The sequence below is a fragment of the Carya illinoinensis genome, chromosome 11, assembly GCF_018687715.1.
Source record: "Carya illinoinensis cultivar Pawnee chromosome 11, C.illinoinensisPawnee_v1, whole genome shotgun sequence".
NCBI lineage: Eukaryota > Viridiplantae > Streptophyta > Magnoliopsida > Fagales > Juglandaceae > Carya > Carya illinoinensis.
Window position 1 is genome coordinate 5,565,949 of NC_056762.1, and position 13,523 is coordinate 5,579,471.

The 13,523-nt window shown below is 34.7% G+C and overlaps 2 protein-coding genes across 2 annotated transcripts; both read right to left on the minus strand.

Annotated features, from left to right (window-relative positions):
- Positions 1–860: 860 nt before the first annotated feature.
- Positions 861–3,434, minus strand: LOC122282717 (pentatricopeptide repeat-containing protein At1g74900, mitochondrial). Its single transcript, XM_043094713.1, has 2 exons — positions 1,193–3,434; positions 861–1,064 (listed from the first exon to the last, which is right to left on the minus strand). The coding sequence occupies exon 1, from the start codon at positions 3,401–3,403 to the stop codon at positions 1,901–1,903; it is 1,503 nt and encodes a 500-aa protein (XP_042950647.1). The 5' UTR covers positions 3,404–3,434; the 3' UTR covers positions 861–1,064; positions 1,193–1,900.
- A 1,260-nt stretch (positions 3,435–4,694) lies between these two features.
- On the minus strand, positions 4,695–6,160 carry LOC122280389. The gene is made up of 3 exons (XM_043091269.1): positions 5,999–6,160; positions 5,767–5,855; positions 4,695–5,103 (listed from the first exon to the last, which is right to left on the minus strand). The coding sequence occupies exons 1-3, from the start codon at positions 6,026–6,028 to the stop codon at positions 4,950–4,952; spliced, it is 273 nt and encodes a 90-aa protein (XP_042947203.1). The 5' UTR covers positions 6,029–6,160; the 3' UTR covers positions 4,695–4,949.
- Between the last annotated feature and the right edge of the window lie 7,363 nt (positions 6,161–13,523).

Below are 13,523 nucleotides of genomic sequence, written 5' to 3' on the forward strand. Positions count from 1 at the left end.
ATAATGTTATATATTATGTTAGTATTATTATTCTATTAGTATATTAGTATATGTTATGCTACCATATCACCATACATTAGTAATGGTATATGTAATTATGAATGTAAATTAGTTATAAAATGACCATTTGAGTGATTTTCTTTCTTTTTGTATGTTATATATAAAACATTTTGGTTAATATTATTTTTGTATAAAGCTAATGTATTCATCATAACTTGTAAACTTATAGGGTTTTGTATTTTGGTTATATTTATTCTATATAACTTCTAGTTGGTATTATAAATTAAGGGCTAGTTCTATAAGACTAGTTAATATTATAAATTTATATATAGTATATGTAGTGGGCTATAAGTGAGACTAAGTCTATATACATAATTATGAAAATTCTAAATTATATTTATAGTATCTATATATATATCTAACTTTTGGCTATTATATATATTGTATTATATATGTATAAATATATACGAGTCGAGCTCACAAGTTGAGTCGAGCTTCTTACGAGTTTGTTCATGAACATTAATCGAGTCGGTCGAGTTTTATACGAGTTTGTATCGTTTAATAATCGACATAATTCTATGTTTACGAACGATCTATTTAATATTCGATTCGAGTCGATTTCGAGTTTAATCGAGTCGAACTCGAGCTGCCTATCGAGTAGCCTGTTTATTTTACAGCCTTAGTTGTGGTTTGGTTGTGTTAGTCGGCGATTCCCCATATGGCTGGATTGTGCAATTCGTCTACTTATAAAACAAGTACAAGCAGGTAGATATGATGATGAGGATGGAGGCAAAGTAATAAAATAGACACCCCGCCCAAGCAACAACGAGGTGGGGAGGTGACAACCTGTCCGTCTAGGGTGAGTAGCAACCTTAATCATATTAATACAAAATACTTTCTATACTTAGTGTGACAAGATTCCACATTAATAATGTGTTTTAATAAACAATGTTGTAAAACATTTGTTTTTTCAAAACAATATTCCTAATCCATGATTAATGGGTTTCAAATTTCATCTTGTGTCAGCTTCATATGTTCCAGCTCAAGGCCTTTACCACTTCAACCTTAAATGAATATGAAATTTAAACCCATGTTAATATGTTATCACTGAAAAACGCATTAATCTTCTTATCATCTCAATCAAATACAAGAGAACAAACTGTTGGACTGAATGGTTGAGCATATATCATACCTTGAATAACTATTTATTTGATGGATAATGATACAAAGTTAGATGGAACTGCCGAACCAGAAAAATTGGGCGCCGTCACGTGTAATGGCAGTGATCCTGCTGCAAGAACATGAGATAGCACTAGGAAGGATGAACAAAGCAAACCTCGAAGGTTATCAAATCCAGTAACCATAAACTCCTCTTGTCCTGTATCAATTGCTCCCCCAAAAAGCTATTTGTAGGGGCCATCGGACTCAGAAAATTTCTACTTGAATTATCCGAAGTGCAATTGTGATAAACTCCTTTTTGAAAAAGGCTTGTGCGATAGGGCTTTATTCCAGACACCCGGTACCAACAATTTAAAAAATAAAATAAAATGCAATGTGTTACTGAGAAATGGCTGAAGATGAGATTTCATATTCTCAAGAACTTCCCAACCACACCATATATAATATAAGTCCTGGTCCTGCTGTGTGAACTGATTGCAAAAAAGGCACCCAAAGTCCCAATTCAGGAGCCAACTGAAATCACTAATGTGATCGCAATTGCTGTTGAAGGGCAAGGCAGCAGCACGTACATCCTCAAAAACCATTAGAGACAGAAACAATGGCACTCATCATCAAGCACGATCAGAAGCCCTTCGTAACATTGTAACATTGGCTCTACAATCAAAGGAGGATTTAAGAAAAATCTACAAATGCATGAGCCAATTCAAACGCCAGTACACTATCACAATTTGAGCTGACGAGGAAGACGGCCACATCTACTCTGCAATCTCAATATCTCTTTTGCAAAACCTTGGTTGCCAGTTAGCAAAAGCCCATTCAAGACCCGATTGAAAGTGAACTTCCGGGGCAGAAATCCTCTGTCCACCATCTCGGTCAACAACTTCCCAGCCACCAGCAAATCATCTGACTTCTTCCTCACAAACATGGCACTTATCAAAACATTATAAGTATCTAAATTGGGCAAGCAATCCCCACTACCCATCTTCTGAAATACATCCAACCCCTTTTCAATCTCTCCGGCATCACAAAAGTAACGAATCACAATATTGTAAGTCTGAACATTCGGCTCACACTCATCATCCTCCTTCATTCTTTCCAGAAACATTAAAGCCCTATCCATCTGATCTGCATGACACAATCCTCTGATTACCACATTATAAGTAGTCCAATTAGGCGCATACCCCTTCCTCACCATATCCTCAAACACCAAGATGGCATTTTCAACACTATCCTTCTTGCACAAAACTTGAATCAGAGCATTGTAAGTTGCGACAGAAGGGAGCACACCCTCCCCAATCATGTCATCGAAAACTCTTCTAGCTCTCTTAATCTCGCCAGCGCAGCCAAACCCATGAACCATGGTGGTATAAGAAACAACATCAACCCCACATTTCCTTCTCTTCATTTGCAAAAAGAACTCCCAAGCTTCGTTAATCTGACCAGCTCTAACATAACCTTTAAGCATTGTATTAAACGTGGTTAAACTCGGTTCCAATCCTCTCTCCACCATCTCCTTCAACACCTCAAGTGCCTTGGGCGTCCGCTTAATTAAACACCACCCATTTGAAATTATATTATAACTAACGCAATCAACCTTAAACCTACCCTTTAGAGCCTTAAACAAATTATACGCCATTTCGACGCGTTTCGATTTACACAGAACATCAAGAATCGTATTGAACGAATTCAAATCCTGAAAACAACCGTGCTCGTGCATAGACAAGAAGAGCTTGACAGCTCTATCGGGTTTGCCAGCGGCGACGTACCTCTCGGCGATGATGGCGAAGGTTTTCGGTCCCGGGCCGAGGCGGCGATTACGCATCTGGGCCACGAGAGCCCACACGGCCTTGTAGTCGCGCATGCGGGCGGCGATGTCGATGGCGAGGTCGAAGGAGGAAGAGGAGTGAGCGAAGGTGGGGTGGTGGCGGTCTAGGGTTCTGAAGAAGTGGAGAGCCTTGGGTCCGTGGTTCCAGAGGCGCTTGAGGACACTGTCGGCGAGCTCCGGGGTCCATTGAATTGTTGTGTCTACTAGTGTTTGCGTAAGGGTTCGTGGGTCGGAGCAGAGAATGAGTTTCGCTATGATGGCATCTTGTGGTGGTGGTGGTGGCGGCGTGGTGGAGAGGGAGTGGTATGGGAGTAAGTAAGAAGGTTTTGGAAGAGGAACTTGGGAGTAAGAAAGAGATGACAGTGCTGAAGAATTTCTACGAAGAAGCAGAACGAACATTTTCCCTCTCCCTCGTTTTCCCTCCAGCCAAACAATATTAATTTCAACGACTGTCATTTAATTGGGCTCTTTTTAATTAGGCCCGGCCCACAAGGGAAGGAGCAGAGAAGAACCAAAAATTCGTACTGTTGATGCCTATTGACTTGCTGTAAATATAAATCCATTTGATTATTGAGCCTGATTTGGATTGAGACAAACTTATGAGACCATGGGCATGCCATTCTATGCTTTCCATTACTTCCATTAGAGCACTCTCATTGGATTAGACATCCTAATTCAAAATCAAAAATTTGCCTAATACAACGTTATAAACACATGAATTAGATTAGGCAAGTCTAAATAAATTTGATTTTGAACTATAGTGATTCGGCTCCTCAGGTCTTATTTGACCTGTTACAGTTTTATATTGTAGTTATAATGTTAGCTTAGGTTTTTCTGGTACTGGAAGTTTTTTTGGGACTAAAATACTATTTTTAATTAACATATAATTAGTAAAATGGTAAAATATGATAAGATTGAATAAATTTAAAATTAAAAAAATATTAAATTAATCTTATTTTTTATTATACAATAAATAAATAAATAATCCAACGTGAGGATTAAATGTGATAGAAGATGCAAAAATAAATTCATGTCATATTAGCTAAAGGAAAAAACAAGGGATCCCGCTCAAAGCTACCGCTTCAATTTTTTTTTTTGTTTTAACTTAGTGATTAAGAAAATATTGTTTAATATTATTGTGATTTTTTTTCTTTTTTTTTAAAAATATTTGAAAGTATTAAAAATATGATATGAAAAAAAAAAACCTAAAAAACAAAATTATTTGGCCTAGCGGGAGATCCGTAGACACACCCGTTGCTAAAACTTGAGTTTTATTTTAAGTATTCTAATGAGAATGCTCTAAAACTTGATTTATTGTCATTTTTTAAAATATATATATACACATTATTGAGAGCATTCGTGGCGATTTTTTTGACAAAGGGTAGATGTGATTTTTTGGTAGTAGGTAGAGACAATGGCAAAATCAAAAATTTTGAAAGACATTGCACATTGAATGATATTTCTAAAGCACGTACATGGGAGATGAGTTTCATCATTCATGCATTTCTCATAGGACTAACTAAAGACGGGGAGAGATTCATTGCTGGGGCTGGTGTTGGGTTTCTTCCGATCTCCATTTTGCCGATATTGTTGTATCTTGAGAGAAGACTGCCCAACTTGTTGAGCAATATGAAATTTGCTAGGCTGTATGTTCTAACAAGCTTGGACATACAGAAGAGAACATTCAATATCAAAAGAAGAACCAGCTGATTACCTTTATATATCAAATTGGCAACATCTACCAATTACAGTTAAAACAGAATAAAGAACAACATTCCATTTTTTAAGAGGACATCATCCTGATTTAAACAAAGGGAGTTCAAAACATTATCCACCCAAAACTTTATTTAAGTTCAACCGCATCTGCCAGATGCAAATTCAATGCGATTTCCAACTGCAAACCACACCATTCTAGAGTTTACACCTCAACTCTTTACTTGGGCATTTAGTTTCGACTAGGATCTGTGAAGAAACTGTTGAGGGATGGCATGATTTCTGGGGTCTTGTTGCGGACAAACTTCCTCAGGAAATGCTCTGAATACTTCTCCCCCTCGGCAAAGTTATCCAGCACTCCTGCAGTCCTGTTCTCCTTTTTCACCCTGATAAAAAGAAAAACAAGATTCTTCATATGATCTACATAGGCTAATTACCTTTATATATCACTAATGAACTCACATAACATCAAAACAAAATAATATAAGCCTCAAAGCATGACTAGAACTTAATTATAACAAAACTAGTCATGTTTTATGTTCGAATTGAAGACTAGCCTTCCTCTTACCCTACTTAACCAGCTCATAAGAAATTCAAGCTTTCTATTATACCAACCGGCTACTCACCTGGATATGACTAATGGACTGGATTTAAGGGGAGTAAGTAATCCACAAAGAACATATTTCTAAAAATACAAATTGCCATCATTTTGATTATAATTTTATCATTGCAACTTCAACCCTTTTTTTCTTTTACAAGCCATTCATTGTACCTTCAACTACAACCCCGTTTTCTAGAACAATGATTATCAGAGATTCAGAGGTCTTACACTCGACGAAGCCAAGTGCACTAGCCTCCCGCATAAAAATAATAATTAAGACCAAAAAAATATAATAGAGCACGATTACGATTACGAAATCAGTGTGAAAAAGGGACACAAATCGTGATTCGGGAAGCCCAAACCTATTTAGCTTACATACACTCATAATCCCGTACGCAAACATACACAGAAAATATAAGCACAGAGAGAGAGAGAGAGAGAGAGGGACCTGACTTCAGGGTTGATGCAGATGTTGCGGACGAGCGAAAACCCGCAGATCCCTACAGCAACTCCTACGGCCGCGAACAGAGGATACACCTAAACGTATACACACACATATAAACATAAATATACAGATTAAGATCTAAAAACTCCTAAAAGAACAAAATCGATCAAAACAAGGCAAAGAAACTTTCGGATCCAGAAGATGAAGAAAGAATCAAAGATGGATCTGATCGTACCTCGGGCCTCAGCCATCGGTTGGGAGCCATTGAAGCACTGTACGAGAGGAACCGAAGAGGGTGCGGAGAGAAAAGATGGGGAAGGCGAAGAAAATGAGGCGACTTATCTTTGAGTAAAAGGGTTCAGCTATTTTTTATTTTCATTTTTTAAGTCTTTGGTATTCAGTCGAGTATTTGCATTTTTCATACGACGCAACTTGATTGGCTGGAATGATAAAGCCGCCTACCACTGTTTTTCTGTAAACTGTAAGCCTAATCGAATCAACAGCCGACACGTATAGAATAAGAGAAATGGGAGTGTGGAATTTACGTACGATTCCTACGCAAAGTCTCACATGAACTCTCCGTGTGACCGTGTCTATACCATATCCCATAGAATAATGGTTTTAAGGCTCGTTAACATTATTCCGAATAATATTCTATAATATTCTAATTTATAATGTTCTAATTTATATTTTAAATAAATGACACTCTAATAAATATTTAAGATTTCGTTTTTCTACAAAAAAAAAAAAAAAATACAAAGAAACAAAGCTTTGTTTTCCGCTGAGATGAATGGATGATATATGAACTGCACCCGATCAAGCCACTGGCCTAAAGGAGTTCTGGAGTTCTCTGCAAAGGAGTGATCCAGAGCATCCTTCACAGGGTGATATTACAGCAGCTCTAAGGAAGTGGCTCGAGTACGGTGTGACGTCTCTCCTCTCCACCCTTCAGACCCCCCCGGTCCTCCCAAGAAAAGGGTTGCCTTTCCTTTTTACCAATTTTAGACTTTTTTATTATTATTTAAATTACTTATCATTTTGAACTAGTATGGTTTTTACTTCTTTTTTTTTTTTTTTTTTTTTTTTTAATGTTTTAGAACCAAGAAGGTGTCAGTTTGACACGTGTTGCTCTCTCATGGAATGCTACATAGTAATTAATATATTTTATTTTTATGAAATTTTTTTGTAGTTAAACAATTTTATATGATATCCTAAATCTAATTTATACTAAAATTAGTTTTACAATTTAACATACTAAATCAATTTATATTAATTTATGAATTTATTTTTGTGAGATATCTTTATAACTAAAACATTTATATGAAAAACATATCAATCAGTCTGGGTTCTTACTTTGAGGGAGATTGGTATGTTAGGTTCTGCTTGGCCACTGAGATTTTTTATTTTGAATTTTAAAATTAAATATTAAAATATTATATTTTAATATTATTATTATTTTAAAATTTGAAAAAATTAAAAAAAATTGAATTGTTTTTTATATTTTGTATGAAGATTTGAAAAAATTGTAATGATGAGATAAAAATTTTATGTTTAAGATAAAAAATCTCAATGGCCAATCCCAACCTAAGTGCCGCAAAGAGTATCAATCATAAAGGCACTTGGTTTTATCGAACAAGGAAAATATCAAGGGAGACGCTTGCAACGGGTCGGATGTTATACCAATTTTCACACCAACAAATGAGAAGCTGCCACGAATGGGTTTCAGCAAAATAGAGAATAGGCCCACATGCAGCTGATCACTTTTCTGTATTTTCTTTGCCCGATCTCTTCCCTTCCTCCCCTATATCTCTTCCTTGGTCTATATATGTAAAATAAGAGAAATACTTTTTACAGTCGAGAAATGCAGTTGGCGTGCAGTCGTGGAGAAAAAAGTGAATTAATACGGGACCTACATGAAAAAAAAAAATATTTTTATAACTTTTTTTTATTCATGTAGGTCCCCCTGAATATAAAATAATTTTTTTATAATTTTTTTTATTCATTCCGTACAGCCGACTGCACGCCGACTGCATTTGCCGACTGTATCTAGCAAAGCCCGTAAAATAAAAACTCCCTTCAGCCTGTCTTCTCCTCCCCCACTCCCGTCAGCCTCAAAACCTGAACAGTACATCATCAGCACGAGATTAAATAGAATGAAATTTTCAGTTCCCAATTTAATAAACATTATCTCTTACATTTTGTAGTATTTGAAAAAACTCAAGTCAAAGGAGCTCATAAGTTGTACATGGTCCTAGAGATTGAAGAAGCTGGAGTCTTGCTTATATCTTGTACCAGAGTCATTGCAAACTAAGGTTAATCAATAACTGCTATAGTAAGCTCTATCTTCTTCTTCCTCTCGCTAAAGTTACAACATGAAATCTAACTTGGAAGACAACACTGCACAGGCCTAATTGGTTTCTCATTTTTTGTTGAAAGGTCTCCATTTGGGGTCCTATCACTACTATATTTCTATGCCTGTCTCCTCCATTCTTTGTTCCTTACACATATCGCCAGAATTTCTAGTTCCCGAATTACGAGATTCGTATCCACCACATATCGCGAATGATGCCCTCCGCTCTCAATTCTTTACACGATTTCTTCGTTTTGTATTCGGTGCAAACTCAAGTCATCCTCATCGGTCTAACAGTCCCATTTGATCCTCCACGCCTTCTGCTTCAACGAATTCAAGGTCCCCCCCTCAATCTGCTTCATTTACCAATTTCTTTTCCCATTGGGATCTCTTGAAGGAGACGAATATGGGTTGGAGAGAGAGCTTCGGGGGAGAAGAGGGAAGAGAGAAGGAAAAAGGGAGATGGGAGAATAAATGTGCACCCACCATAAGTCTAGTAAGTTTATCACATGTTGTAATTTTACTGGCGGGTGTAAAAAGAGAATGGACATCCGATCAGTTTTAAGCTTTTTTTCAAATATGGCTTTAAGAAGTGTTACTAGAGTATACTAAAATTTTATAAAATATATAGAGATTATAAATTTTTTTGGGTGGACCATTTTCTATATTTATAAAATTATGAATAAAAACTAAGGTATATTTTTATTTTTCAAAAAATTTTGGGGGGGCCATGATGTATGTGGTTCTGCCACTGCGTATAGTGAGAAAATATAAGGTATTGCTATGAAATTATTGACAATTTTGCATACAAAAGAGATGTGTTATTTTTAGAGTAACTTTAGGCTCAATAAATTAGTTAATTCAAGCTATACGATGATCAGTTAAGTTGTTGTATCATAGAGGAGACAAGTCAATAGGAAGTTTGCTACACCACTTGATTACGCCCAAAGAATAACACGGTAGTTGTAGCACAGCTTTAGGGTGTCGATTCCATAGGGAGACAAATTAAAAGAATAGCAAGAGAAACAAATAAACTAAAGAAAAATATTAAATAAGTAATAGAAAATAAAAATTAATTTTAAATGTAAATTAAAGTGAAGCAAAGTGATTAATAGAAAAAGTACTCAAATTTGACAAACAGTAGAGCGTTGGGAATCCCTTGCACAAATCTGGTATTTTAATTATTCTTAATTCATTGGATAACTCAATTAGGAACTCAATTCCCGCAATTCCCAATCGGAAGGTATAGATTTATAAACCAGACTTAAATAAAATGTAACCCTTTGAAAAAACATTCACCACTTTTAAAAAACGTGAATTACTACCCCTATTGATAAAATCCAATGACGACAATATACTCGGGAAGCAATATTGCAGCAAAAAACTAAATCAATATAGATAAATAATTGATTCAAACATAATCAAAGAACTAATCCATTCAATAGAAAAAGCATGACTGAATCCATAAACAGAATAAATTCTATGATTATTCGGAGAAGAAAACATCAATGATGAATTGAGAATGATAAAACAAAAGAGTTTTAGAAATTGAAAATCAAATACATGAATTAAGAATAAATTAGAAATATCATCTAATGTGCAAGTTCATCCCTAACCCTACTAGAGAATTTAGTTACCCATAAATATACTGGACAACAAAAATCTTCAGAGAAAACTGAAGCGAACGGTGGCCATGGAAGTGATTTTCTCCTCTCTTCAGATCTGCCTCTTGTGCCTCCTCCTCCTCCCCATTTCGTGCTAATGATAGGCTTATATAGGGTAAGAAAGAAACCCTAATGTCCTCTTGATTTCCGCATAAAAAAATCGCCTGAATTTTAGGACTTATCTTTGCAGCTACGTACACCCTTCAGGAGTTCGAATTTGGAAATTCTTATTAGAGACAAAGTTATAGCCCTTTAAGATATCTTTCTAATGCATCAATCCGATATGTGAGTAAAAAAGATACAGCCAAAAGACTAAAAGTATGTCCAGATTGTCCCTAGCGAATTTTGGACTTGGACTTCTTGTGGTCTCAGTTTGTGATTTTTTTTTCTTTTTCTTTTCTTCCAAATTGCTCTCAAACCCCATGAATGTCCTCCTTTGAATTTGACTGGGCTTGACTTGCTTTTTTATAAACTCTGAAATTCGACATAAAAAAACTGCTTAGGAGTATCCCAACGTAAATAGAAATTCAATTTAAGAATACACATTAATTCCTATGATTTCTATTCACATTTTAGCATTTTAGTCCAATAATAGGGTATATAGAGTGCACTTTCGCACACTCATCACACCCCCCAACTTACTCATTGCTAGTCTCTAGCAATTTTCATGTCAAAACAACGAAAAAGACCAATGAAAATCACACATAAAGGCCATCAAGTTACACTTTCCAGATTCACATATCAAAACAATCCAAGGAATCCAATAACCCATCAAGATCAATCCACCTATAGCAATCCACAGAGTGTGTGTGTTCTCCAAGCCATAATCATCGTACCACTAACCTTGACACATGCAACATCAAGAACATCTTAAGCAAAAGGTTCAACTCCATAACTCATGGGTATAATAGTGTTTCGTGTAAAGGCTCTCTCTATGGAGTTGACAATGGGTGTATACACACTCTCATGAAAAATTAAGCAATTATGTACAAGCAACAAACAAACATTGATCTTATGATAGGAACACTAACAAATGAGACTTCCATCAATCTTTCCAATAGCTTACTTAGGATCAGAATGGTCAACAAAAAAGGTTGTAATGTGGCTTGGTTTTGGGGTCATATATAAAAAAAAAAAAGATGAAAGGGATTCAAAAACTTCCAAGTGCATACAGTGGGAATTTATTAAATATCTCAATAGACCACACTTCTCACTTGATATACTCTCCAACTTTTCAGATCATCAAATAATAATGCTTTTCCTTCTTCTTCCTCTTTTTTTTTTCAACAAATTGATGGACAAACACATGCCACTTTTGTATTCTTTCCATTTCTACCAACTTTTTTTTTTGGAGCTCACTCAATTGAACACTTTGCAACTTGTACTCTTCTCTTTTTTCTGTCGTCTTCTTCTTCTTCTTAATTGAAAATGATAAAATTAAAGAAAGAAAATACAAATTTCACACCTAGTATACACTTGGAAGTAAAAAGGGTAAGAAAATCTGTGTATAGGTTAGTGGAGAGGCATGGATGATATGGGCATATGAAAAAAAAAAGCTACAAGTGTTTATTGGCTCAAAGTTGGCTACTAGGGGTCTATGACGGAAAAGATAGCTTGAAAGCCTCAAACGTTAATCCTAAGTTGACCTTCGTCATATCCCAAGTATATCTACCATTGTACCGCAAACCATGTAATAATATTCTCAAAAGAAATGCCCAATTCAACAGATCAATGAACGCTTATCACAATTTACTGCATTTGTATGCTCTCAATCCTCTCCAAACTCACATGAATACTTAAACAAAAGAGTTCTCTAACTACATGTGTCAAACCACCATCTTACCACAAAACTTGGATAAGTGCATTAAGAATTCTGTGAATGTTTCAGCAAAAAATGATTTGGTAGGTTTGGTGAATTCACGAAGATGGCTATGAATGAGAATGAGTACACATGTGAAAATGATGCACGTGTGATGCAAATTAAAAAAAAATTGAGACATGAAAATATGCCACAGAGTTCTAACAAGCATTTTAAATACTGAATTTGCACCACCACCCCTTAACTTAAATGAAACATTGTCCTCAATGTTTAAGAATCAAAATTGAATGGGGAGTAACTGAAAATGGTATAATACACCTGATGAGTGACGTGGGTAGCTCCCTAAACACCAAAGATGGTAATCTGAAATGATGAAATGAAACTATCCTGCAATCAAAAACAAAGAAAACAACAGTAAACAAAAAGGAAAAGAAAGAAAATAAGAAAAAATAAAAACAAAACAAAGCAAAACAAAATAAATAAAGAAATACATACCTTGGTGGTGTGGTCAAGGTTGATAGACTGGATCCACAAGTGGAATGTCTTCCACTTCCGGAACTTGCCTATCAATTAATATTTTAAGGCGTTGACCATTTATTTTAAAGATCCGACCATCCTTAGAATCTTCTATTTCTACTACCTCATTTACAAAAACATTTTTTACTAGAAATGGGTCAATCCACCTAAACCGAAGTTTCCCTTTGTGCTTGTGAGATCCAAAATCATATAAAGCATCAGAAATTTCTGTTTATATGTTTTCTTCTTTAAATTTTTGGCATGAACTTTGAGGCTTGTAACGGATCCGGTTTGGTCCAGTTTTGTACAAATTTTGGGACCGAATCGATATACACTGGTTTTACATTTTTAAAAACTAATTCCGGACCGGTTACCTTCCTAAACTAATACTTCTGGTTTTACCAATTGTAGTTTAGTTTTAATCAAATGCCAATGTAATTATATATATTATATATAAAAATTATATATATATTTAAGATTAAAATTTTATGTTATAAATTATAATATAAAATTATTTCATATATAATTATATAAATTATATATACATATATAAAATATTTTATATAATATTAAAAATTAATTTTTGTATATATATATATATATATTTTATAAACCATTCCGATCCGGTCCAATATCGGAAAGCCAAAAATCGAAACTAGACTCGATTTAACCGGTCCAATTTGGATTGGTTCTCCAATTTTCAGGTCTAAACTTTCATCCCTATGCACGTTTATGTCATATCAATGATAGATATATTCGTATCATGAGTAGTTTAGGATTAATTTCCAAACCAACAAAGGATTTTAAAAATTGTGAAATTTGTAGTCAAGCAAAAATTATAAAAGTGTTGAAAAAAAGACCAAATTATTAGATTTAATTCACACCGATCTTTGTGAATTTGAAGGAATTTTAACTTGTAGAGAACATATATATTTTATCATTTTTATTGACGATCTTTTAAAATACACATATGTGTATTTATTAAAAAATGAAAATAATGCTTTTGAAAAGTTCAAAGAATTCATCCATGAAGTTGAATATCAATTTGGTAGAAAGATAAAAACATTTAAAGGTCATAAAGGCCGAGAGTATGATTCAAATGATTTTAGTTATTTTGTTTAGTCATTAGAAATTATCTATGAAACTACTACACCATACTCACATGCTTCCAATGCTGTGGCTAAAAAGAAAATAGAACGTTAATTGAATTGACAAATGACATACTTATTAATTTAGACGCTCCTTCACGTTTGTTGGGTAAAGCAATTTTGACTGTTTGTCACATTTTAAATTGGATGCCTTATAAAAATTCAAAAATTACACATTTTAAATTATGGAGAGTGTAACAGCCCGCTAGAAATTCAATTATGAAATTTCTATTAACTTTAGGAACCTCGTGAAAACCCCATAA

What these genes read in the sequence shown, in the direction of transcription:
- LOC122282717 (XM_043094713.1), bottom strand. Translation starts at nt 3,403, where the DNA reads ATGTTCGTTCTGCTTCTTCGTAGAAATTCTTCAGCACTGTCATCTCTT.
- LOC122280389 (XM_043091269.1), bottom strand. Translation starts at nt 6,028, where the DNA reads ATGGCTCCCAACCGATGGCTGAGGCCCGAG. An exon ending in ACCGATGGCTGAGGCCCGAG is followed by an intron (nt 5,856 to 5,998) that starts GTACGATCAGAT and finishes GTATACGTTTAG; the next exon opens with GTGTATCCTCTGTTCGCGGC. An exon ending in TGCATCAACCCTGAAGTCAG is followed by an intron (nt 5,104 to 5,766) that starts GTCCCTCTCTCT and finishes TCTTTTTATCAG; the next exon opens with GGTGAAAAAGGAGAACAGGA.